General features: G+C 32.9%; 5 protein-coding genes and 2 long non-coding RNA genes across 10 annotated transcripts; 3 read left to right on the plus strand and 4 right to left on the minus strand.

Moving 5' to 3' along the window:
- Positions 1-1,423: 1,423 nt before the first annotated feature.
- On the plus strand, positions 1,424-3,197 carry LOC130495958 (uncharacterized). Of its 3 annotated transcripts, XR_008935002.1 has the most exons (6): positions 1,424-1,710; positions 1,869-2,105; positions 2,178-2,305; positions 2,419-2,481; positions 2,584-2,641; positions 2,762-3,191. It is a non-coding gene; the product is annotated as an uncharacterized LOC130495958 (long non-coding RNA). The 3 variants fall into 3 exon arrangements; XR_008935003.1 differs by having other exon boundaries at positions 1,856-2,305; positions 2,762-3,197; XR_008935001.1 differs by having other exon boundaries at positions 1,869-2,305; positions 2,762-3,195.
- Positions 3,198-4,949: 1,752 nt separating this feature from the next.
- On the plus strand, positions 4,950-6,835 carry LOC108826464 (uncharacterized). Its single transcript, XR_001945456.2, has 4 exons — positions 4,950-5,187; positions 5,302-5,373; positions 5,454-5,803; positions 6,556-6,835. It is a non-coding gene; the product is annotated as an uncharacterized LOC108826464 (long non-coding RNA).
- Positions 6,836-11,195: 4,360 nt separating this feature from the next.
- On the minus strand, positions 11,196-13,664 carry LOC108809228 (uncharacterized). 2 transcript variants are annotated; one of them, XM_018581373.2, is made up of 8 exons: positions 13,506-13,661; positions 12,967-13,040; positions 12,794-12,887; positions 12,622-12,651; positions 12,284-12,385; positions 11,914-12,021; positions 11,650-11,704; positions 11,196-11,508 (listed from the first exon to the last, which is right to left on the minus strand). In XM_018581373.2, exons 3-8 carry the CDS (start codon positions 12,883-12,885, stop codon positions 11,428-11,430), a joined length of 468 nt encoding a protein of 155 aa, XP_018436875.1. In that variant the 5' UTR covers positions 12,886-12,887; positions 12,967-13,040; positions 13,506-13,661; the 3' UTR covers positions 11,196-11,427. The 2 variants fall into 2 exon arrangements, with proteins under 2 accessions (XP_018436875.1, XP_018436876.1); XM_018581374.2 differs by lacking the exon at positions 12,967-13,040 and having other exon boundaries at positions 13,506-13,664.
- A 1,236-nt stretch (positions 13,665-14,900) lies between these two features.
- Positions 14,901-16,120, minus strand: LOC108806376 (eukaryotic translation initiation factor 5A-2). The gene is made up of 5 exons (XM_018578471.2): positions 15,930-16,120; positions 15,647-15,769; positions 15,496-15,552; positions 15,339-15,413; positions 14,901-15,235 (listed from the first exon to the last, which is right to left on the minus strand). Exons 1-5 carry the CDS (start codon positions 16,047-16,049, stop codon positions 15,131-15,133), a joined length of 480 nt encoding a protein of 159 aa, XP_018433973.1. The 5' UTR covers positions 16,050-16,120; the 3' UTR covers positions 14,901-15,130.
- A 2,560-nt stretch (positions 16,121-18,680) lies between these two features.
- Positions 18,681-20,433, minus strand: LOC108810094 (uncharacterized). Its single transcript, XM_018582225.2, has 2 exons — positions 20,229-20,433; positions 18,681-20,137 (listed from the first exon to the last, which is right to left on the minus strand). Exon 2 carries the CDS (start codon positions 20,135-20,137, stop codon positions 18,809-18,811), a length of 1,329 nt encoding a protein of 442 aa, XP_018437727.1. The 5' UTR covers positions 20,229-20,433; the 3' UTR covers positions 18,681-18,808.
- Positions 20,434-22,611: 2,178 nt separating this feature from the next.
- LOC108810044 (CLAVATA3/ESR (CLE)-related protein 9) lies at positions 22,612-23,704 on the minus strand. Its single transcript, XM_018582171.2, has one exon. It carries the CDS (start codon positions 23,433-23,435, stop codon positions 23,097-23,099), a length of 339 nt encoding a protein of 112 aa, XP_018437673.1. The 5' UTR covers positions 23,436-23,704; the 3' UTR covers positions 22,612-23,096.
- A 1,382-nt stretch (positions 23,705-25,086) lies between these two features.
- Positions 25,087-26,274, plus strand: LOC108808336 (uncharacterized). The gene has a single exon (XM_018580500.1). The coding sequence runs from the start codon at positions 25,087-25,089 to the stop codon at positions 26,272-26,274; it is 1,188 nt and encodes a 395-aa protein (XP_018436002.1).
- The last annotated feature ends 404 nt before the right edge of the window (positions 26,275-26,678 follow it).

Here is a 26,678-nt window from a genome sequence, read left to right on the forward strand (position 1 = left end):
ACACCGTCGAAATTATTAATCAGAAGAAAGTCAAGCAAACCTGGCTTTTCCCGAAGATTCTGGAGATATGTGGGGCCACGCACAATGCAATCATTATGTGAAAAAAAATATAATAAACGTAAAGAAAGAAAGAGAGCAAGTAGATCTTATTCCGAATTCGCATTTTGAACGTGAACAAAAAGTATAAGCCTTGGACGAAAGAGCTGTTGGCGAGTTCCCTAGTTCTAGCAACCTAAGACTGTTAACCTAGTTGAATCGCAGCTCGATAACGAAAACAGACAATTGCCTAAATTGCTCTAACTGCTAAGTATGCTCTGGTCCCAAAAAATCTCTACTTGTGCCCTTTGCCTAAGATCTTCTTATATATTCCTCCAAAGTCGGTTTGCTTCTTTCCTCTCCGTCCCAGGGTCGAGTTTATCGCAAAAATGGATATATTCCATTTTTCTTCGACCTTCATGATTATCGTCTAAACTTTACATTTATTTTCGGAAACTTGACATTTATCTTTTCCTGTGAAATAAAAAAAAACCATCATAGAAATTTTGGGCTCAATCTCATCTAAAATCATAAGTGGACATTCGGCCGCATTTTAGACCTCTTTGGACCGTTTTTTGGCCTTTGACGTTTTTGCGATTTCTTTGCGAAATCACTTTCAATATGATGCCGGTTTTGCAAAAAGATCCTTAAATCAATCGTATGATCGAAACAATTGGTGTTTTAAGTTAACTGTCACTGTTTTATTCGACTGATTTGAATTCTTACACAAAGACAAATCCTAGCGGTTTTATCGTAAAGTTACAACGATAACTCCAATCGAGACGAAAAAACAGGCAGTGCAGTCATGGTTCGGCGCATGGTATTATGAAGACCGGACGAGAGTGCATGATATCGATTCAACGGACTGTCCGGGATTAACCGCACTCGCCATACGGCGAGCGATCTTGGAGAAAGAGCGCTCTCCATATGGCAAGCATGTCAGATTAGATGGCACTCGCCATATGGCGAGTGAGTCGTCTAAAGCCGGGCTCACCATATGGCGAGTGGGTCGTCTAAGGCCGGGTTCACCATATGGCGAGTTAAGCGGCCTCAGGCGTTTCCCTTGCGATAGATCAAAATTAAACAAAAACAATTTGAAAAGAGCAAAACAAAAATCAAATCTATATATATAAAGAAAGGATGTTTCTATCCTGATGACACATCAGCTGCCCGCACATAAATTCGTTTCAAGACATGTTGACACCTGTCGAAGTCACTTCCTACGCACCGTATCATTAAACAATGGCGTCATTGGCTTTTCTGTTTAATTGTGTTATTGTTTTAAACTTGGGCCGATATCTCCCCTGGCCCATGACTTTAGAATATTTTCCAGAGTTTTGTTATCGTCTTTGTAGCTTCACCTCGACGGACCGCCTCCGTAAAAAACTTTTCATCTACGTCCTTTCATCCTACACATCCCCTCGCCTTAAATTATGATGCACCTCCTCTTATGTTCTCCGGATCCTTTAATCCTATAAATTGGAATGGTTACAACCACAAATCTCATCACTTCTCCAAAATCTTACCTTTCTATCGATTTGAAACTCAGACAACAGCCATGGCGTTCCCCATGTGACATGTCTTTCATCGGCATACAGTTGTTAAGCCTCTTCTTCACGTCGCGGTTATAGAACCAAGAACAATCAAAGTTTAGCCTAACCAGAGATTACCATGGTAATAGTCAGTGATTTCAATTTTATTTTTTTACCGATACTATACCAGTAATCTGCATCAGCGAAGGATTTTAACATCTGAATCTGAGAATTGTAGATTTAAGAACGATAAACAAAATTGGGGGATCCTTATTTTGAATTGTTAGATTTTGCTTACAGAGGATTCAAGAGCTTGCCATTGAGTGGTTGAGGAGAGGAGACTCTTTGCAGCTTGAACCCCAACCACAAGATCAGACCACCAATCTTTCTCTGAGGAAGACAGAGCGGCGAAATCGATCAGCTTCGAGTCTGTGATCTCCTCTACCAAATGGCTTCAACAAAAACAATCGCCGAGTGAGATCCGTGCAATCCTTCTTGAACACGCCGACGTTGACTGGAATCTCCGAAATTTCGGTGGTAAGTTCGAGCAGATAGGCATGTGAGAAAATGACTCCTGCCATCACTTTATTCTCTGTTTTTTGGTTATAGGGACTGGACGTGTTATTCCTTTGTTGCGTGGTCAGTTTGATATTATGTATCTGTTGAAAGGATTATTTATACATAGCGAAATTCAGATGAAAAACAAAATCAACTCCAACCACTGGTCAAGGAGAGAGGTATTGTTTTGCTAATCATCTACACAATTCCACTAGCAATAGAATTTCTTTCTTAGTATAATGGCTACTCTGTTCTATTTTTTTTTTTAACTGTTTTCTGTTCTACTTGCTAGAAATCTTGGTACGTTAAACGCAGTGTCCAGTTGATGGGTAGATATGCTCTCCTCCACGCTCAGGTACTCCGTTCTTAGAACTCATAAACAACTTAGTTTTGAAACATAATCCCTCTGTCAATTCCGTTTATTTAATTTTTTGTTTATTGATCATTCCTCCTGTAGTTCATTTAATTTTACTGTATCGAAGTGACTGAAGGATGAAGAGGACTGTTTCCATTGGGTATGGCTTGCTTATTGTTAGTCTTTTTTTATTAATTCACAAGAGAATAGTTGAGTTTGTGAGTTGATTCTTTTGATGATAGCTCTCATAAAGGCTTACAGAAGCCAATGATTGTTGCAGGCAAGGATGAAATATAAGCATGAAATGGGATATCACAGGCAAGGATGAAATATAAGCATGAAATGGAATATCACGATCTGGCCTGCAAATACTATGTTGTAAGTTCAAGAAATAGAAAAAAATTAGGGATGATTGTATTCCTTGGTTCAGCTTCCTTGGTTTTCAGCTGTTGGCATGGGTTTCTGAAAAAGGCAAAGAGAGTGGACGTAAGCTAGCATACTTGAGCACACTTGAGGAAGCAAAAAAAAATCAAGGCGTAGGACAGAAAAACAGCAAACAAACTGAAAATAATTTTTAGATTGTTTAGCGATGTATATTTTTATAACAGATGTTCTTACGTATATACATATAAATACTAAACATATAAATAAATTCAAAATCGTTATGAGATTCAGTATTTAGCATATTGGAAAGTAAAACAATATAAGAACAAAACTAATAGAGAGAAATACTCCTTCCGTATCATTATAAGTGGTATTTAAGGATTTCAATTTTGTTTCAAAATGATTGATGTTTTCTTAGTTCTAAATAAAATTAAATGAGTTGAAATTTGTGATCAATTACAAAATATTGTTTTTATTGGTTAAATTAATTTAATTTAATATTATTTTATGTAATTAAGATAAAATATATAAAATTCTGTGTTTTTTTAATTTTGGTGCAAAAAAATTAAACATCTTTTAAAATGATACAGAGGGAGTATGTGAGATGGCTCAAAAGTTTGTATAGTTTTATGACTCTTTATGTCAAATCATCAAGAGGAGCATATGTAAATTTTAGAGATGTGAATTCGAGAAGGTATAATCTTGAGATGATATGAATATGAAGATGAAGTACGAAGACATGAAAGATTTTGGAGATATTATGAAAACCTCATCCATAATTTACAAAAAAATATTATGAACACAGAATGTAAGGTTATTATGAAAAGTAGTGAAAGTTGTTATTTTTTTTTTTTGATCAAAGTAGTGAAAGTTGTTATTAGGAACACAAAATGTAAGGTTATTGTAAATGTGGAATTTAAAAAATACTAGCTTATCCATAATTTAAAAAAAAATTATTGATGAAAATGTTAAATAATGACATTTACATCTAATATGTTTAAAATAAAACAAACTTTATTTCCAACAAACAAATTTTCAATATAATATTATTTTATATTAACAATATTTTACTAATCAATATATTCTAATTAGTAGACACTAATTGGCTACGCAAAAATCAAATACTTATATTTGAGAATGGATCCTAAGATAATTTTAAATTGATCTAAGATGTTTTTTAAATTGATTTCCAGCAGGATTATTTGTGAGAGGAGCTCAGCTTTAAAAGGATGCATGAAGTGCTAACAATGTTTGTGATTTAGTAGAAAATGAATGCTTGATGTGCATTTTTTTTAAAGGCATTGTTTTTAACTAAACTATAATTATTTGGTCATTGTATTAAAAATTCTCTCAAACTTCTCCAGCAAAGAATCTTTGATGCTTATTTATGAGGAACGAAAAAAAAATATTTGAGACAAGGGTGGGAACCCAAATTTAGTTGCAGAAACATGGTTCCAATAATATGACAATATATTTAGGGAGATAATGACTCATGGGTATGGGTTAGGACAGTATGAATTTCAAGGGTTCAATGCAGCTAGAGAGCTGCTGCACCTACGTTTCTCTGGCTGCAAGAGATGGGGTCTCGATAAAAAAAAAAAGTTAATATCGTCTACACTAATAACACACGAGATGACAGGTCACCTACCTTTTTGCTTAGTACATTAAGGGATACTAGATACTGACCCGCCTTTCGAAAAGGCGGGTATATTTTCAGTTTTATTTACTTTGTTAATTTTTTGGTTATTCTCCAATATTTGTAGACATGTATGATTGTTTTCGGATGAGTTTATCTTTCGTTTGAGAAGAGATATATATACTGTTTAGTAATTTATGAATCCAGTTTCATTTATTTCTTTATCATTTTGCGATTTTGTTTGGATCACAATATTAATAATGTGATTATTTAATTATTTTTATATCCAGTATAACGTACTTTTTCAAAAAATATAATAACTTTCTTGGTATTAATATTTGATTACAAAATATTTTCTCTTAATTTGGTATTTTTATTTAAATACATTTAATAACAATGGTTAGTGAATATAAAAATGTCTTACTGGGTTTTGTTTGGTTTCAAATGTAAAACACCAATGGGTTTTATAAAACAGTATTGACATGTTGGCTCGATTTGTTTCGAAGGTGTAAATAAAATAACTAATATTTTGTGGTCTGAAAAATCAATAGATTAATGTCTAAAAAAAATAATGAACCGACAGAAAACTCTGAGATCTGTCCAAGCCGATGTTTCTTCTTTTCTGTTCGAAGAAAGAAAGTCAATTGAGTTATGAGCGTTTTTGCATCCAATCCAGGCTAAAATCGGTAAGCTTTAGTTTTGATTAAAGATTTGTGCAAAGCTCGTTTTGTATTTTTTTTGTCTGTGCTATCACTAAGTTTTTTTTTATTCACACCAATAAGAAATAACCGATGGTCCAGATCCGTGCAAGGCTCGTTTTAAGCAAATATGATTATAGGCGGAGACTTTTAGCACAACCGGACGAAGTAAAGGTTTCTACTACCATTTGGAGCTTTTATAAAATTTCCTCTGTGATTGTTTTCTGATTAATGTGTGTTTAAAAATATTTCAGTGGAGTACCGACTTTGGATAAAATACAACAAAGTTGGATGAAGCATGAAGTCTAAAACAGTAAAGATATAATGGAGTCTTAGATTTTATCACCCTGCATTATATTGTTGTGTATAATAGAAAACACCTACTAATCAACTGATTATGTCTACATGTTGCATAGATTTTATCACCCTGCATTATAAAAATATAATAGAGCTATAATATGTGCCTTTTTTGTCAAAATATTCAGTATAGAAATAGAATGATTTGATTACCTTTGAATCAGCAAAGATGATTTCGAGAGATTCACCAAAGGATGTGTTGAATTGTAATACACCAGTCGCTTCTGCGATGCTTCATGTGTGAAAGGTAAGATATCTTCTGGGAAGGTTTCATTTTTACTGATGAGAAAGATTGATGATGTTGTGATGATTTAATCGTTAGTGTAGTGGTAGTATATATAGGGAAGAATAAAAACGTGTAGGTTGTATATTTGTGGTTCAAAAAAAGATATCAAAATATTCTTGTAAAAGTATCTTTGGCAGAATATGCCAGTATGAATATCGATTTTAGCTTTGGTTTCTAAATAAAATATTATTTTTTTTTGTATATGAGATTTTAAACTTGAGAATATAGCTAATTTTGCATATCTTGTTGTTTGTAGTCGGTTACAAAAGTTTTTTAAAGTGGAATAAGGTTTTCCCATTTTCTGTTGTTTCGTGGATATGGGCACATGAATATCGGAGGTGGGTTTGTTTAGAAAGAAGTTATGAAATATATTTGAATATGTTTAGTTTTCTGATTACTTTTATGGAGGTTTCGTGAGTATGGGCACATAATTCTCGGAGGCGAGTTTGTTTGGAAAGGAGTTATGGAATATATTTCTTCATATTTAATTTTTTTGGTTAAAATCTTGAACGAATTTAGGGATTATATATGTTTTAGTCTGGTTATTAATTTTATTCACCGTATAAGTTGGTACATTTAGTGTTTAGGGATTTGTTTGACTTCGTTTTGGGGTTTGGTATTTAGGGCATTGACTCATAGGCTTATGTAATATATTTCATCACATCAATACAATTAAAATAAGCTAATTGCTATATTGAATTTTTTTGGTTTAGGGTTATGCTTTGGAATCGAAGCTTTTGTTGAATTTCTAATGGCAAGCATGGTGATGAATTTAATATGGTGATGAATAGAGGAAAACGACATGAAATATATATCAGCAAAAGAAAAATACAGCTACTGTACGGGTGGAATAGAATAATAACTATGTAATGGTGATGAATAGAGGCAAACGACTTGAAGTATATATCAACAAAAGAAAAATACAGCTATGGTATGGTGAAATATAATAACAGATATATTATGTAATGATAGAATAATAGCTATATTGATGTATTTCAAATCGTGGGATAGATAGGTAGTTTAGTGTATATAGGTAGTTTAGTTGGTCTTTTTTTCATTTCTTATTTTACCCTTAATGAACTTTTAAATATCAGCCAAATCCATGATGGCATGAAAAGTAATATTCCATGGAAAAGTGAGGGCAAATCTAAAAAAAGGATCCTGAATTAATAGTATTGATACTTATCAATCTAAACGCAATCTAATAATTTTTTTTTTTGAACACCGCAATCTAATAATTTAAAATCACATTTTATGACGTTTACAACCCGCCCGAAGGGCGGGCATCCCCTAGTATAACAAATAAAAATGATAATTTTACGTGGTTACATATAAAAATATTAAAATCATTAACTACGGCCAAACGGCCTTATAACCTTACCACTCTTTCAGCATATTCAAAAAATAATTATAATCACAACTAACCAAACAGTTACGTAACAAGACGTGATAATTTTTACCAAAAAAAAAAACAAGACATGATAAGGTGTATCGTATATACAGAACCTAACTCTCCGGATAACACTCCCACAATATCATTGACAACTACATAACATTAAAAATGAATGAAAACCAACCCCTCTCAAGAATCGAGGATCTGTCTCAAGAAATGAAAGGAGATATCATCTCCGTGTTGGCCAATCTTCAAGAACAAACCTCCGTAACGTCATGCAATCATCACTGAATCTTGCACAAACTGCTCAAGACAAGTAATATACAAGCATATAAACATCAAACCATGGAAAGACAATCCACTAGCATCCCTTACAAATTACAATATATGAAAATATTATGTTCTATCGTGTTTATCCGCCGGCAACGTGTTAAAAGCATTCAAAAATATTTTCATGTAGAAAATCATGACATCAGATAACTCAATCATCTCAAACATCAACAAAAAATTTATATCTAGATGTTTCATTTAGCTTTGCGGCTTAATATTGTATTAAGATGAGATAAATGTTAAAGAAACATACATCGAAAAATAAAAAGCAGCAAAACATAAATCTCGGAGATCCATGTTGGAAACAAATCGAAGAAATTTTTCTTTTTTGAGAAAGAAAGAATTGTTGCATAGAATCCCCATTAAAAAATTCAACATTTACATTTTTATTCTACAGGCGACGAAGCAACAATAACATACCACTTAGACAACATCAACCAAAGACGCAACCAATGCTATTATTTTAAACAGATAAAAAGTTGTGAACGAAACACATCATATAACTCTTTCTACAACCTCATAATTTTAATGTCAGCAACAACATTTTCATATTTAAGTAATAAAATATATTTTTGATCTATTTTTAATAATATCTAAAAAAACACAGCATCAGTTAAATATGTTTCATACTATTCACAATATCACCAAATGTTACAACACAGTAATAGATTTGAAGAATTAATTTAAGTTTACATCAAGTTAATTTAAAGAAATATAGAATAGTATTTGTCATTTAACATTATAAACAAATTGATTGTAGAAATATATTTAATTTTCATATTTTCAAGTTTAGCTCTTATGTATGATAAATAATTTGGTAAATAAATATTGTTTATCTGAAGTTATAGTAAATTTTTTTAGCATGTTATATATATAAAGTAATTTATTTTAAATAAATAAAAAGAATAAAATCGACAATAAATTCACTAAATGTATAATAAGTTAATTATATATAATAAATTTAATGTTAAAATTCATCAGTAATATTTATTTTTTGATTCATATCTGTTGTTTGGAAAATATGTTTTATTTAGTCTTTATATATAGTACCAAAGGTTTGTAATAAAAATATACAGTAAATTTCACTAAATAACTTAATTATAAATGATAGATTTAATATCAAAATTAATCAGTAATATTTATTTTGAGATTCTTATCTGTTATTTGGATAATATGTTTTATTTAGTCTTTCAATATAATATCATACTAGCCTTTGATCCGTGCGCCCGCACGGGTGTTATATTTAGTTGTTATATCAATACTTAATATTGTTTAACATATTTATATTTTTTGTGTTGTCTTGTAGATATAATATTGTGTTTTGATAAACAAATCAAAGTGATATATTTAGGACTAGGCAAAAAATCTAAACCCAAAGAAGCGAACCGAGTCTGATCCTAGAAATTTGAATATATTCTGATCTGAATCAGATTTATATACTTGAATATGATAACTATTTTTAGATTTAATATCAAAAATATTGAAATGTATAATATATCTATTAACTCTCCATCTAATTATTCAAGCCAAACCAATTATTATCTTAAGTTAGGTATTCTGGTATACATTATTCAAATTTATATGTTATATTTTCTTTTTATTTTAAAATTTGGAAAATTTAAATTATATATGAACTAAAAAAATTAAATAATTTAAATGGATTGTCCGTACCAGGACCGAACCCGCGCAAATATCTGAAACGAATCCGAACCAAAATTTTTAAATACCCGAATGAGGCTAAAATCTTTAACTCAAAATACCTGAAACCTTAATAAACTCAAATCGAACATGAATGGATACCGAACATACATCCCTACATATATTACATAAATTGTTTTATATTTGATCCATATAGTCCGCATGAATAAGAAATATTGTATTTGTTTGTATATATAACCAATTATAGTGAATATTATTATTTTTCTGAAACCAACAAATTTTTTTCAAAAATGTTAAGATGATATATTTTTCAAATGAATAAGTATAATATTTTAATTCAAAATTACTAACTTTTATTTTTGTATTCTTATATTTATTTCACGGTAGTCTTTTTTAAACTTAAGCCATGTTATATATTAATATTATTCAATAGTTTATAGTCTAAGCATTAGAATAATATTTTTTTTTATAAAAATATGAATAATAATATTTTAACTTGAAATTACCAACTTTCATCTTTTGTATTCTTATATTTCAAATATAGTTGAGTAATCCACCGTAATATTTTTAAAATTAAGCTCATGTTGTATATTAATAGTATTGGATAGTTTAGAGTCTAAGCATTATAATTTTATTTTAAAAAAAAAATCAGTTTGCTTCAGTATATATATAACATATTTAAAGAAGGTAAACATATTTTTATGATTGTAGATAAATAAGAAACATATATATATTAACTACAAAATGAGCCTTCACGAGTTTGTTGGAAAAAGTCTAACCTGTATAATAAAATAAATCGAATGTTCAATTAGCAAGTTAACATATATCCAACCAAAGATGGAACACATTAAAGCTCTTTTCAAAAAGATAAAACACATTAATTTGTTTGAGATACATATATAATTACCGGGTAAGTAAATCTTAGTGGGCTTTTAATTTCCTAACATGACGTTCATCGAAAACTAATAATAATTAATGTGTAGATTAAATGTCAATGACATTCTTTAGTAATTATTTAGAAAAAAATTAGGGCTAATTACAAAGTGTACTTCAATTTTAATAGTTTAGATGAAATATTCAGTCAGATATGTTTCTAAATATTAAAAAAAAAATATTACGTTCCTGTTTTTGTTTTCACTATCCCTACCAAATTTTAAATAATATTATTTTATAATGAATCAATATCAATTATTTTAAAAATATCAAAAATAAAAGTTTCAATGTATTCAAGATATAAATAAGAGGAAATAATTATTCTTTTCCGTGTTGAACTTAACTGTATTAATATGAGATTCTATTACAGTAAAAAACAGAAAAAATTCAAAAACCGTAAAACAATTAAAAATATTTTATATTTATGATAGTATATAAATATGATTTTTAGTAAGAATATCAAAAAATGTTATATATAATTTAGATTCATATGATTTCACAAAATATATTTGATACTTGATAAAAATACTTCACAAATTTAAACAAACTTTAAGAACTATACTAAAATAATACAACCATCCACGCAAAGCGCGGACATACCACTAGTAATATATAATAGAAATAAAATCGAGCTTAAGTGATATGAGATTTTAGAGTATGAGTCTGTGTTTTGAAGTTACAATTCAGAGATGAGTTTTGAGTTTATATTCTCTTTATATTGTTAGAGGAGATTTAACATGGCGTCTTAGTTTTAGTTTAGACCACCGGATGCTGTGTGGGCCAATAAATCGTCCACCTTTTTATTCAAGCTGTTCAAACTCATGATTGAAATGGAATGCTCAAATTGTATAAAGGCTTTCTGCTGATTTGATTTTTTTTAGTTATAGTCTTAAATTTAGAAACTAGGACCCTAATATTTGTACCTAATTATCTAAAGAGGAAAGAGGACCTTGACCAAATGTGCCTTTGGCACATGGGCTAAGCCGGCTGGATTAGATATGCTGGATGATGATTCTATTTCACTACAAACATCTCATGTTTCAAATAGGTACGCCTGGCCCTCATCTAACAGTAAGGTTTACCAACAGTCATTTGAAAATCTTAGATTAATGTCTGTCTAACACAAACACTTCGGTCTAGTGGAGAAGAGAGTTGTTAGTATTGCACCAAAGATAATTCCCCTTTTCCACACGCTTAAACTTTAATTTAAAGAAAGAACGCAGGGAACCAATCGACAGTGCAAATAGGAATCCTTATCTTTCTCTCATGGTTAGTACTGAAACGCACGTTGCCGGTGTGAAGATGTATTCTCGTCTGGAAGATTGAGTATTTGCTGAATCTGGTGATGAGCCTGCAAAATTGTTTACAATGTTCAGCCAACGACAACCAATTAACATAGCAAATAACTAGATGAGAATGCAGACTTGTTTAACAGTGGTTTTCTAGTTCTAATTGAATTTGTTACAAAGCAAGATACTACTCCTGCACTTACCAGCTTGATACGCCCTTTGATCTGCGCAATAACTTTAGTTACCTCTTCTAATTGTCTGTAAAAACAAAAACAATACCACCATTTAGCCACACTATGATGCATTCGACCAGACAACTCATTCGTCATAAGAAATGATGCAACCATGCTTTCCCTAAGATTAACCCACAAGTATGATAACACCAATGCCACAAGGTTGTGTATAGAACAGCCTAAGGCTTGAAGAGACGACAAACATAATTTCAGAACAGTAAGGCGTTATCATACTTTTTAACTAGTTCCTCCCTTTTTGGAATATAGTCAAGAGCTTCTTGGCGGGTGAATTCCACATAGAACCCGAGTCCTACATCCATGAATATGTGCCTTGTATCTGGCCTGAACTCAACCAGACACCAAAACCAAGTGTAAGCGAAATCAGTAGTAAGACTGGGTATATACTTACCACCAATTATAATCCGCAGTTACAAACAATAACATATAGAACGCAGTGAAAGTACACTACTTGAATGCACAAGAGTTTAGTGTTATTTGTGAAAAAAATTTGCACTAAGCTCAGTATGGAGACAGTGCATGACATTTCCTCAGATAATGACTTGAATAAGATGAAACAAAAGAACCAGATCTATAAGTGACTTACACTTCAGCTTGCATGTACACCTCTGAACCGAGGTTGACCATCGTTTTGAGACTATTTACACCATTTTTTTCCAGAGTTTCTAGGTTTTTCCGCAAGTCAGTGCTGGAGCGGGAGTAGTTATTAAGGAAAAAAAAAAGAATTTCCAACTAAATTAGAGTAGAGTATTGTGAGCGAGTACACCAAGAACGGTTCCTCAGGATTACAAGAAACTCGAAACCAAGTGAATGGTATTTGAATCTGTCGGCTAAGACAGGGGAGAAACTAAAATAAATATCAAGGATCAGCTTAATGAGATGCACATTTGAAGAAGCAAGAGTCTTTCCAATACAAAAGGATACAGTTCTTTTTCTTCTTCAAAGATCTTATCCCTACAAAACCAACAAAAAAATGAACACAGACTACAAATGAATAGCATGCAAAGGAAGCACACAAGCTAAGCTAAGCTAACCCTCTAACATAATACATACAATTTTAAATCTGGATATGAAAAAAGAAAGTAAATTGAATTACCGTGAAGCAATTGCTTGTAGAAGCTTCTGTTTGAGACCTTTATCGATGATTTCCTCCAACAACTCAATGTCCTTTCCACGTCCCTCGTCCATTACTGCGTCATGAAAAAAAAATATCAATCTTGAAGCTTAACCCAAGATGGAAATTAACAAACATAAAGGACAGAACCATACCAGCAATACCCTAAAAATGTCAAATTTTTGGCGTCTCTACTCGGAGAGATAAGATGGATTGCTAAACAATGAGACTGTGGTAATGACCGGAGATGAAACATGAACACATAACAGAGAAGAGAAGATATAAGAGTGGACTCGTCTATAACCACACTACTTTTAATAACATTTACATTCTTGATTTATAGAATCAGTCTAAAATAAGAGTGTAGACTCTTGAGTTGTTCGATTCAAATTCAAGACTCATCAAAACAGTCAATATCTAAAATACAAGCCCAAGAGAGGCGTTGAAAATAAACAGAAACTGCATCGAATAAATAAATAAACACTTTGGAAGCATTACGTCGAACAGGTGGTGAACACTCCCAGAGAGCAACACAATAATATAGTTCTACTCCAGATATGAGAATAAGAAAAAAAAAAGCCTCTAGCCCAAATAGTCCTATGAATTAAACATTCAATTTGAGAAACCTATGTCGATAGACGATTAATTCAGACAGTACAGAGAACAGGACAGGTCTAATGTGTTTCGAACTTACTGGAAAGGTTATGTATGATAATGTCTGGACACGACCCAAATACGGTGCTTCAGTGATGACAGCGAAAATAAAACTATGCTGATGGTGTGGCGGAGGTGGCGGCGAATGACGACGGTGAACGAGATAATTTGGTTTTACAATTTGAAAGCGTATTATATATTTAAACCGGGTAACGAGTATTGATAATTTTAACTACTAAGTCCTTATAGAAGAACAGATTCTCACAAAACTCCACATGCGTTTAAAAGTGTACTATTTAACCCAAAGGTTTTCCGGACAAGAAATTCCAAACTATATAACTAAGAACAAACTTGAGTATTGAAATTTGAGCTACTTTTTTTTGGACACTAGAAGATTGAGCTGCTATGACTATGATCTTTAAAATCATGTAAACAAAACCTTGAAAATGCATTGAAGTGTTTCAAGTGAAACAAAAAAGGTTCAAAGTAAATCTCACTAATATACATCTTCAAAAAAAAAACATATTTTGGCAGGCAAAAATGGGAATGCAAATCTGCGGGTAAGTGAATGCAACTCGTCTCCATAGCTTCTGCAATGCAGCCAAGAACTTGCTTACTTCGATCTTTTAACCAAGAGTAAGTGGAGTCCAATGAGTAAACCACTGGTGCTTTACACAAGAGAGGCACATGGATAGGGAAACACATTTCAGCGAATTTCTTATAAGAGAGTTAGACAAACAGCTGCAAAGGGACAACACTTGACTTCTTGCAGAGTTGTATTTCTACAAACAATCGGTATGTCTCCATATTCATGTGGTTGGTCGACCTCCAAAAGAGACGTGAGAACCAACTGAGAACTTGTAAGTTTTTTGCTATCTAGGTTATCCATGGAGATGTAGTGCAAGACGATAGACTGGTAACATGCTCTCCCTGGACACCAAATATTTGTCTATACTCGTGAGTTCCAACTGTTGAAATATTTTTTCCTGCTCATCTTGTAGATCATTTGAAGCCTAAATTCGTTGTTTTTCTCATATCCTTTTCAGAATAATCCATTTGTTTTTCTTAGTTTGTTACCTTCATAGCCTGATGCTGTTTTCTTGAAAGAAATCAGCTAGTTCCAAAACTTTACTTATTAAGCTCTTGTAGTAATTTTTAAAGTTCATGCAGAGAAGATGGAAGGTTGTGAATCCGGTGTTTCGAGCACACTGACAAGAAAGGTACCAAATGTTGTAAGAGCATGCAAAATCTTAGCTTGGTACTATAATCACATTCTCTAAAGCAATAACATTGACCTTATGATATTTATGTTTCTTGCCAAACTTTCTGAAAGGACAAGTGTGTAATGAATGAATCATTAACGTTGACCTCTTTATAGTGTAGTTTTTGTTGCTAAAACAACCAACTCTCGTAACATTATCTAAGCGCATCCAAATAATAAGCAAAGGGATTTAAGAATCTCATAGGAAAACATTCCCCGTTTAAAACACGAAACTTTTAAGCAATCCAAAACCAATAATAGATAATGGTTGTCTTGCAAACAAGAAACACAACACAAATGATCTAAATTAGAAAAAGGAAAAAACAAGTTTTTGGTTCTTATAACATATGACCACTGGTAATAATATTATCCTCTCAGGGTATAGAGAATGATACTGGCTGGGTTTACTTGCCACCACCAACTTCCTTGACGGCACAGATCTGCTCCTCTCCCATTGAAGACATGACAGACACCACAACATCCTTTCCCTCCTCGAATCCACTCTTCATCTGCATTTATACAACAACAAAACACACAATTGTTTTCATTACAATACAAATCTCAGAAAAATGTAAACAAGTCAATAAATGTATGAAAATACAAGAAACTAACCAGAGCGCTCAGACTATCATCGGTGGGAAGCTTGAGGTCATCCTTGGTGCCACCACTGTCGGTCAAAAGGCTGACCTGTAAATGTCAAACAAATACAATTATATAAAGAACAAAGCTTTGAGAGAAACGAGAGAAGTGAGTATGAAAGAAGACGTACAAAGCCATCCTCGGAGATATCAATCAACTGGTAATCAATACGGTTCACATGGGGAACCTGACACACAAGAATAACCAAAACCATCAGATCAAAACAAGATCTCATGTCAAATCAATCGAATCTAGTTAAAGTCGGTCATTTTTAAACTAACATCACAATTGTGGGAAGAGGGAACAATATCCTCGAGCTTCTTAGCAGTGAAGATGTCAATGGCAACAAAGTGACACTTTGCGTGACCGTGCTTCCCTGTCTTTGAAGTCGAAACCTCAACAACCTATATCAATCACCCAAAATAAAAAGATGTACTTTAGATCAGATCACAAACTCGGTTCTTAGATCCATAAAAACAAAACATAAACGATCTGACTACTTCGAGAAATCTGATCCGAATCTACGGAGATCTAACAGTCATGAAATCGAGATCGAAAGGATACCTTGCAGGGACGGCCCTTGATGACGATGTGACCACCCTTACGGATGTTACCAGCCTGCTGAGGGTAGGTCTTGGAAGCTCCGGCGTCGCTGGACTCGAAGTGGTGCTCTTCGTCCGACATGTTTCAACGATTTGGAAGCTAGAGATGTAGGTTCGGTCGTTTCGGGGAAGATAGATTCAGAATGCTTGACCTAAGTGACGAGACGATTTTTATATCGTGTGGAATGAGAGGCCTAGGGTTGCTCTTAAAAAGGCCCGGCCCATCTAGATATAGATGAGTTATTAATAGTTTCCGGCCTATCTAAAAACTGGGTTTAGATATGGGTCTTATTAGTTGAGTTTCTTTGTGCTTGAGTTCTTTTGTTCTAAAAGAGATTATTGATTAGATCTGGCAGCACAGAATGTAACTGTAAATTTAAGTAGGATTAGACCCGCCCTACGGACGGATAAATAATTAATTTAAATATATTAAAATATTTAATTTTTTTTTCTGAAAATAAAATTAGTTTTTATCACGTCAAATTTATCTATTTATTTTACAAATCATAAATTTAATAAACTGTTAAAATCATAAAAATATATATTTTAAAAAAAAATTGTTTTAGTTTAGCTTATATCGATATGTCACATTGACTATTTTAAAAAAAGAAACATATAACTAATAGTTAAATATAATGTTAAATTTTCTAAATTTTCATTCACTTTTATAAACAGTCACACACAAAAAGTAAAAATATATTATCATAAACTAAGTTATTTATCATTTGCTTTGTTATGAAAACTCGTCATCTGTTAACTTGAAAAAAATCGTTTTTTCTCTAAGAACAAATCATTTTCTCTTCTCTTATGTACGTTGCCTCTTGAAATTTTTCGCGAAAAAACTCCACTTTCACACACTCAGATTTTGAATTGTGAGTAGTGTCAAAAAAATCTCTCTTAATGATTTAGAGACTTAAGGATAAAAAAATATTAATTCAGAGAAGAATGGTGAGTTAGAGAAGAGTAGTGAGTCGTTTCAAGCGGTTTGAGCACATATTTGCTCTTCTCCTTAACATTTTTTTCCTACTCTCAAACTTGATCATGTTCTTTCTCAAGCTTAATCTAACATGAACATGTATTGTTAATTATTAAATTGAATGGAAAATGTTGGTACCAAAAACTCATCATGGTATAAAGCATAAACTCATCATTTAGGCCACACTGCTAAATTTTCTGATAGATAGGAAAATTGGATTCCCCAATCCAAATGAAGATATCAATATAACAAATATGGCAAATATGTACCTTACATGATTTTTTAGTTTTATATTATGATTCGAATCAAACTATTATGATATATATATTCTTCCCATAAACATATTAAAAATATCAATAATTAATTTCAAAAACCACCAATGTATAAGCGACCTATTACCAAATATAACTATCTAATATATCTTATTAAAACAGAAACATTCTGTTGGACCTAACATTTATTTTATAAGTTTTTAAATTAAATACACCTTTATACTTTATAGTTAAACCTACATTAAATCACTAATGTTCCTTTCTTAATATATACTACTATCCATATTTCCAAACAATATACTTATTTCTTTATACTACTATCAATGTTTCCAAACAATATATTTTTATACTACTATCAATGTTTCCAAACAATACAATAATTAATCTTAATATTTTATATCTATCATTTTCTCTTTAAAATTTTGTAGAAACATCATAATTTCATAAATTGCAAAATAATGAACTTTAAAATTTGGATTATAAGATTACAAATTATGAAACTATTACAATTTAAATCAAATTAGATTACATATTGGCCATCCATCAGTTCAATCGGTTAGTCTCGGATTTTAGTGATTTTTGTTAATATGAATATTTTAAAAACCTAAATTGAATTGTCAGATCTCCGGATTAACCAGTATAATCACAATCGGGTTGAATTTAGAAACACTGATTTAAATGCAAAAATATTTTAAATACACTTTTTAAAAGTTACCAAAATATTTGTTAAGTTATTAGTGAAAATTTTCATCGTAAAATATTCCGCGCTTCCAAAGCGCGGGTCATAATCTAGTTCCTATTAAAACTAAAAAAAAATAAATATTGGTATATAATTTTCATGTGTATTAATTTTCTAAATATACTAAAATATACAAGACAATCAATAAAAAAGCTAGAAAATGTAACAGTAAATATAGCTACCTAAATGAGAACTAAAATCGATAATTCCATATTTCTATCCAGATTCACGTGATTGAATTGAATTCAAAATTTTATCGAATTCTTAACATTGTTATTTGAACCAAACCAAAATAACTAAACCTAAACTAAACATAAATTCAGAAATAACCTAGCAGCTCTTATATTTTTTAAACCAAAAATCAAATAACACAAGCAAACTGAAAAACACATATTGAAACCAAAAAATACAATTTGGAAGTGAACTGAAATTTAATAACTGCACCTATATATATATATATATTAGTGAATAAATATAAATATTAATAAATTTGTCAACAAAAATAGTTCTGCACTTTTAAGTGTGGGTTCTATCCTAGTTTTAGTGTTAAAAAATAAAGTTTTACAGCAACACTTGTGCTATCCATGAATTTAGCATGATACATATTCAAAAATATAGCAAGAGGTATGTATAAAAACCTTTCTTGGAGGTCAAGGAAACAGGATTCACAAAGCAAAAGACAGCAAATTTTGGTCAGCTTCACCGGTTCTTTATATGACTGAACAAATAAAATATGAGAACTTTGATTTACCTTCTGAACCAAAAAGCATTCTTGAATCTGAAGCAACAATAAAATGAATACAGAGAGGAAGCAATAATAATGAGTAACAAAATTGCGGTTACTAGTGATTTCATTAATCAATAGGAGCAGGAAGATTGAGATCGATGAGAGTATGCATCTCATGAGCTACTTGGTGTTGTTGGATCACCAAAGTCCTGTGTTCATGATTCCCAATGAAATGTGATCTCTTGTGACCACCTAAAGCTTGTCCAGATTTAAACACCCTGAAGCAAATAGGACACTCGTGTCCTTTACTTTTCTTCTTTGCACCACCACCACCACCACTTGCTTTCTTAACTATTGGGGGTTTACTATTATGAACCTTGATTGTGTCCGCACAAGAATCAGTCTCCAAGCTATGCTGATCACCACTGTCATACACAGATTCAGTGAACTCATACTTGATTTTCTTTTGACCGTAAGAAGTAAAGCCTGTTCTGCTTCTCCTCAGATCATACTTAGTCGAAGAACGATCTGATCCTGTCCTGAATCTGTTCAAGCTCTTATCCTGTGAGCTGTTGAATCCAGTGTTCCTGAGGAAGCCATCAACAGAGACATCTGAGTCAAACTTCTTTGGTCCATTCCTGAAATAGCCAGAATCAGAGTTATCTGAATCATACAGAACATCACCATTATCCTCACCAGATCTCAAATGGTCAACCCCAACTCCAACTTTGTCCTTCTTACAAAGCTCCTTCACCTCGAAGATCTTCAGCTGTTCTCCTGAAGATGACTTGGTCTCAAGAATCACAGAGTTGTTGTCTGATGACTCAGCTAAAGAGTTCACAACCAAGTTATGTCCCTTCTTGAAACCTGAACTATCCCTAGACAGCATCATCAGAGACAATGCCATTTGCTCTTGTTCCGTCTCAATCTCAGACTCATCAGAAGATGCTGAATCATATTGATTCATGATGCTACCACCAACTACAAAACCATCATCCTTGTGGTGATGATGATGTTTCACAACTCTCTTGGATCTTCTCCTGGTAGGAGACATAGAAGCTTCGGTATCAGATTGACTATCCATCACAATCTTCTCTCTCTCAGAGTGAGAAGCCATGTGACCACAAAGAGCTTTCGAAGAAGGGAAACCCTTACCACATTCTCTGCAACAAAGAAGTCGCTGTTGATGTTGATGTTGATGCTGCTGATGTTTCAGAGCCATCATCTCTCTCTGATCCACAAACCTCTTGTTCTTTTTAGGATTCTCTCTCAGACCGTAGCTAGACTGACCTCCATTTTCATCTATTACGAGCTTATTGTGTTCATCATCCTCATCTGAATCAGCTGTGTTCTTGTTGCTCATGTGAGTTCTGATGTGACCTCCCAGTGATTTCCCACAAGCGAACCTCTTGTTACAGAACTTACACACAAACCTCCTCTCATTGCACTGCTCCATCTTAATTAAGACAGATGATCAAACACTACATATAAGCAAAGATCAGAAGAAGAAAGACAAAGTTAGTGAGAACCCATTTGTCTGGTTTTACCTCAAGTCTTGGAAGGAACACTGAAATCCCCTGGCTGCAGATGCTAAGAAAGAGAAGGGGAAGAGTGAATCATCAAGCTCAAAGCTTGATACTTTTTCACAGAGATCAGGTTCTGGGGGGAATGTAACAGTCCTCTCTTGTTAACTTCAGATCCTACCATCAAGCAAAAGAGAGAACACAAAAACAGGAAACAAATTAAACTGACTTTGAAATATCTAAAGTTAGGAGATTTCCTTTCTTTTTTTGGGCTGAGAATGAAATGAAAAGCAAAAATAATTATAACTATAGTCAGATTTACAAGATGCTGTTTACTATTATTATTATTATTATTATTATTATTATTATTATTATTATTATTATTATTTTGAGTAAAATTCTTATTGAAATTAATAAAAGAATAGGTTGAGATGATTGAATATGTAACTAGGCCTACGCGTTCGGAGGCTTTATTGAATTCAGTTCGAATGATTTGGATTTTTGGATTTTTTGGTTTTATGTTCACAAGCTTCATTCAGATTTTACTAATTATTGAATCGTTTCGGTTCAGATCAGATTGTAACTAATATTTAAAATCGTCTAAAAATATATTTTTAAACCTGAAAAATTGACCAAATGTTTTTTAAAATATAAAAATTATTCACAAATCTAATTAAGAATTAGTTAAACTATTTAAACTGACTAAAGTATTCACAATGACAAAAGAAACAAATTACTAAAATCTTTCGAATACTATAAAATAACTAAATTACGTTAACATATATATAATTATTAATATGTTTAAATAATTTGAGATATCTTCGAATCCTATTTCGAGGTTAGGTTCCATTTATAATCAAATCCTAAGTACTAAACTAATAAACTCCGTTCAGATATTTTTGTAATGCAGTTTTAATTCGGTGTTGGTTTTTTTGGTTTGAGTTTAGTTTAGGTTTACGTAGGTATTTCGGTTTGAAGTAAAAATGAAGAGGCCTATATGTAACCATTGGGGAATTGTGGAGTAAAAGACTTGGTTAAGCTTCTTCTTTTTTTGAACACCATTCACCATTTTCAAAGTAGGTATTATTGTCTTTTTTAAATTCCCTTTTTTGGGTATCCAAAACGTTTTCTATTTCCTTGTAATTGTCTTTAACAATAAGGTCACTCTTATTTTCCATGTTCATGTCAATAAAATTCATGTTATCACCAAAGTTCTCTTTATACTTCCCATGACTCAGCTATGTTCATCATTTAGAGAAAAAACTTTGTATCAATGACATTCATCGTTTGCCTGTCTCGGTTTCACCTTATTCTCAGCTTCTTTATGACTTTTTGGGCCATACAACAAGCCAAGTCTCATTAACTTCATTGTAGAGGTAGGCGAGGTGAGATATATTAGTGTTGGTCTTTGTTATATAACTAAACTAAATACCCTTCTAGTAATGTGTATTAACAATTTGACAGAGACAATTAATCTAAGGACAAGACTTGGGTTCACCCCCTATGGTGAACCTTTAAATTCACCACCTATCCAATAACCAACCAAAATGCCAACTAGATTAATGATTAAAAATATTAAATATATTTTTTCAAAAACCAAAATAATTAAAAAAATAAATAGTGTCAATTTTAATAATACTAATGTCACTATCTAATCCATAAACTCAAACTCTATACCCTAAATCCAAATTCTAAACCCTAAATTCTAAATTATAAGTCCAAATTCTATACCCTAAATCCAAATCTTAAACCCTAAACTCAAACCATAAATCATAAACCCAAAAACCTGAACTCTAAACTCAAACATATACCCTAAACCTAAATCCTAAACTCTAAACCCAAAACGTAAATACAAAACGCAAACCCTATACCCTAAATATTTAGATTAATATTGATGTTGTTCTTTTGAAATTTAAGATTAAGAATTAAAGTTTGGATTTAGAGTTCATGGTTTGGATTACGGTCTAGAGCTTGAGTTTAGAGTTTACGGTTTGGGTTTAGGGTTTATGGTTTGGGTTTAGAGTCTAAGATTTGGGTTTAGGGTCTAGAGTTTGAGTTTAGGGTATAGTTTTGGGTTTAGAGTTTAGATTTTTTGGGCTTAGGGTTTAAGATTTGGGTTTAGGGTTTAAGATTTGAGTTTAGGGTATAGAGTTTGGGTTTATAAGTTAAAATTTAGGGTTTATAATTTGTATTTAGGGTATAGAGTTTGAGTTTAGAGATTAAACAGTGACATTCATATTATTAAATATGATATTATTTATTTTTTAAATTATTTTATCATTAATATAGTTAGCATTTTAGTTGATTGTTAGGGAGGTGGTGAATTTAAAGGTTCACCATAGGGAGTGAACCCAAGTCTTGTCCTTAATTTAAACATCTTTACAGCAAGATATCACATGAGACAACAGCAGACATATGGATTATACATATGGCCCATCAAAACTTTAAAATAAAGGTTTATTCATAGACCAATGGCCGTGGCTTACAAGTTACGTAATATACAGCTTCCAAATTAATGGAACTCATGCATTTCTTCTCCTCTCCTGTCATCTCTCAACCATATCTAAATCCTTTTGCCTGCCTTGCTTTTTTAAAAGTTAAATTATGTAAACATAAAAATAATAAAAAGAAAGTCGTTGCACACTATTTCCAAGATTGTTTCCAGTCCACTCTTTACAAGTTCAACAAAAACAAGCGTGGAAATAGCAACAATAATATATCCTCCTCATAACGTACGTAGGGCTCCATCAAGCAATCAAGATTCAACAAAGATCCGCAAAGAAGAAAGTGAACCTTTGTCTTTGGGCACAGATCTCTCGAACATGTACTTTCAAGAAATGTATCAGCTATAAATAAATGTATATATGTATACAAACTGGGAATAGGGGGTTTTTAGTTGTGAAGAGGATTAGGACCGGAGGGGACGAGTCTCTTATCAACGCCGTACCTTGGATCAATCTCCGGCGGAGGAGGGGGAACATGTGGCTGCTTCCTGGCGCTACGGTGGATTCTTTGAAGCTCAAGGCACATAGAACGCGCGTATGGACGAGTGAAGGAGTCGCACGAACCGTGAGGTGTCACGTAATACGGATGGCGAACCCTCGGGACGAAACGGTGGGTTCGGTAGCGAACGTTTCTTGATGTTGGAGAAGCGACGGAAGTTGTGAGAAGGAAAACAACGAAGAGGAGGAGAGAGATCACGACCGGACGGCTTAGGTAAGTCGGCGACATTGCTCTGATGTGAGGAGAGAGTAGTAAGTAAGGTAAGAAGGTTTCTTGGAGAAGTAGAAGTTGTAAACTTGATAGAAAGAGGGTTTTAATGCAACGCAGAAGATGCACATGAATCGACGTTATGAATGGGGTTTTTGTGGGTCCTTATATATAGTTCGTTTTCATAGATTTTAAATATCAAAACCCGTGACCTTATTATACATTCCCATCGATTTATTTCACTTTCGGTAGCATTTTTTATTTAATTTATAATATTAATACGTAGAAGCAGAGCCGTGCTTATGGTTCAAAGAAAAAAACATTTGTCTTAGGCCCCCACATAATATATAGATTTTAGGGCCCCTTTAATCATTAACTTATTTATGGTATAGTGGTTAAAGAGTTTTTGTACGAGGGTGTCACCGTAAGTTCGAATATCAGTCAATGTTTCTATATTTGTTACCTAGAGTTCCTATGATTTGGAAGGTTATTAAGATTTTCTTTTGCCACACATTATTTTCTACTATTTTTTCAATAAAAATTTATGTATGTAAAAGAAAGAAATTATTAATACGATTGTGTAACCTAAATGTCTAATGTTTTGAAACATTTAATCTATTAAAATAGAATCCTATTTTTATCGACTTATAAATGTTGTCACTTAAATTTTGGACCTATTCATATTTTACTAGAAATAGATATTAAATAATATTTTTTTGAAATCCCCTTAGTTTACTTTCAATATTTCAAATTTTCCACTCCTATTTTTATTGCTAACAACATTAATTGATTTCATCCTAACTACTATATATTCATAAAACTTTCACCATTTATATTTTTTGAAACTATCGACATTTTATTGTATTTAATTGTTTCTTATTTATATTTGCATTAAACTTTTCAAAGCCTAACATAGTTGTTGTATACGATAATAATTAATAACTACGTACAATCTATAAAATAGATCACTATATATTAATAATATCGAATAAGAAATCTAAACAATAAGATTATAAAATTACACAATATAAAACACTAAAATGTAAATCATATATACAAAACGTTAATTTATGATAATATCAAAGTTTTATATTTATAAAAGAAAAAATATCCGCACGGACGTGCGGGTTCAAATTTAAGTATATTTTTAAAGGTTTCTTTAAATTTATATTTTTTCTGCCACAAATTTGTTTTCTGTGATTTTTATCTGTTTAAAGTTTATAAAAATTGGTGTATGAAGAAAAAAAACATTTATGTAAGATATTTTTTCTATAGCTTTTTTAGAAATTATATATTGTCTCAAGTTAAATTATGAATATTACTGTTAATTTTAAACTATAAGAATAAATGCTTAGTACGTACGTGTAACGATGAGAGTCGCGACAAAAAGGCGATTTTGAAACGGTTATCTTTTCTTCATTTCTTCGCCACGATTCCAGTGGTTGAATCTGATTTTGTATACAGAGAGGGGATTTATTCATGGAATTTCCCCACGATGTTGGTTATCCCCACGACGGTAGTGCAAAACCATCGTGATGAATCAGTTACTCCAAGAATTTCGCAAGTTGGAGACTATTTAAATAAGATCCTCTGTTTGGATTATTATCAAATTCTGTCTTCTCCTTTTGCGAAATCTCTCTCTTTTCCTTGGTATACTATTCCAAAACACACGATGGCTGAGAATATTAGGCGTGGTTTGCAAGATTTAACTCTTGGTGCTGATGACGCACCTTTTGTCCTGCCTACCAATGTTGTGAGAAGAGCAGAAGAAGAAAACCGCTTCATCCTGATTGGGCGTCCTGTCATGCCACGACGTCAGAATCTCCGTGCACTCATTGCTACTATGCCAAGAAATTGGGGTTTGGAAGGAATTGCTCGTGGGCGTATCATTGAAGGACGTCGTTTTCAGTTCGTGTTTCCTTCAGAGGAAGCGATGGAGATGGTGATTCGGAGGGGTCCATGGGCTTTCGCTGAACGAATGATGGTGTTGCAACGCTGGACGCCATTGATGGACATGGCGCTCCTGAACTACATTCCTTTCTGGATTCAAATCCGAGGAATCCCGTTCCAGTATATGAACAGAGATGTTATTGTTCATATTGCAAGAGAGATAGGTCAATACATTCAAATGGATTACAATGAAGAAAATGGTGGTCGTCTGGAGTTTGTCAGAGTGAGAATCAATTGGGAAGTCTCTCAACCATTGCGTTTCCAGCGCAACTTTCAATTCACTCCAGGAGTCAACACTCTGCTTCGTTTCCAGTATGAGAGACTCAGAGGCTTTTGTGAACTCTGTGGGATGATGACCCATGACAATGGAGCCTGTCAAATCCAAAACGGTGGTCCTAACCCTGATGGAGACAACAATGACAGTGGCGATGATCAGCCAGATGATCTCGTTCCTAATCAGGGGATCATTATTGAGGAGATCCATGATGACGAAGTTCAAGAAGAAGAAGCTAATCCGGTTGTTCCAGAAGGTGACGGTTCAGAGAGGAACATGGCAGAGATTGATGCTGCGGATGATGATGATGAGCTCTGGCATGGAGATGCTATGCCAAACATGTATACTGATGAGATTGTCATGGATGAAATGTATAACCCGATTGATCCCTTTGGTATTCAGGCTGAAAGAGAGTCAGGAGGCAAGAGGAAGAAATGGATGGGAGAGGCAACGCTGAATGTCTCCAAATTCACTCGCACGGAAGTGGGGCAATCCAGTGGAACTGCTGAGACCAAGCGACAACGCTTCACTGTTTCAGACAAGGAGGAGAGCGCAGAGGCTCAAGTTCATGACGAGGCTGAGAAATCTTTTGAGGTGAGAGGCGCGGTGGGCCCAGAACCACCTCTTCCACCATGAGAGTGCTATGTTGGAACTGTCGAGGTCTAGGCATTGACTCGACAGTTCGACGCCTAAAGGAGATCAATCGTGTGTATCTCCTGGACATCATATGCCTTTCAGAGACAAAACAACAAGATGATTATGTTCGAGATGTTGGTGCTCAGTTAGGATTTGCTTTTCATGTAACAGTTCCTCCAGTTGGTCTTAGTGGTGGTTTAGTAGTATTTTGGAAGCAGAATGTACAGCTCTCTGTTCTTAGTTATTCTCCAAATCTGATCGATTGTATGGTTGGCAGAATTAATGAAAATCCTTTCTATTTTTCTTTTGTCTATGGTCATCCTAACCCGGCTTTGAGATCACATGTTTGGGAACAACTGCAACGTCTCAGTGTTAATAGACAACAGAATGCTTGGTTTGCTTTG

This window comes from Raphanus sativus, chromosome 6 (genome assembly GCF_000801105.2).
Source record: "Raphanus sativus cultivar WK10039 chromosome 6, ASM80110v3, whole genome shotgun sequence".
Lineage (NCBI taxonomy): Eukaryota > Viridiplantae > Streptophyta > Magnoliopsida > Brassicales > Brassicaceae > Raphanus > Raphanus sativus.

Bases quoted from the DNA above. Each gene is read 5' to 3' on its own strand.
- LOC108809228 (XM_018581374.2), bottom strand. From the start codon at position 12,885: ATGGACGAGGGACGTGGAAAGGACATTGAGTTGTTGGAGGAAATCATC. The intron at 12,386-12,621 runs GTATCCTTTTGT...CTCCCGCTCCAG, and splicing joins TTTGAAGAAGAAAAAGAACT to CACTGACTTGCGGAAAAACC. The intron at 12,022-12,283 runs GTAAGTCACTTA...GGTTGAGTTCAG, and splicing joins GTGTACATGCAAGCTGAAGT to GCCAGATACAAGGCACATAT.
- LOC108806376 (XM_018578471.2), bottom strand. From the start codon at position 16,049: ATGTCGGACGAAGAGCACCACTTCGAGTCCAGCGACGCCGGAGCTTCC. The intron at 15,770-15,929 runs GTATCCTTTCGA...TGATTGATATAG, and splicing joins TCAAGGGCCGTCCCTGCAAG to GTTGTTGAGGTTTCGACTTC. The intron at 15,236-15,338 runs GTTAGTTTCTTG...GTATAAATGCAG, and splicing joins ATGATAGTCTGAGCGCTCTG to ATGAAGAGTGGATTCGAGGA.
- LOC108810094 (XM_018582225.2), bottom strand. From the start codon at position 20,137: ATGGAGCAGTGCAATGAGAGGAGGTTTGTGTGTAAGTTCTGTAACAAG.
- LOC108810044 (XM_018582171.2), bottom strand. From the start codon at position 23,435: ATGTCGCCGACTTACCTAAGCCGTCCGGTCGTGATCTCTCTCCTCCTC.
- LOC108808336 (XM_018580500.1), top strand. From the start codon at position 25,087: ATGGCTGAGAATATTAGGCGTGGTTTGCAAGATTTAACTCTTGGTGCT.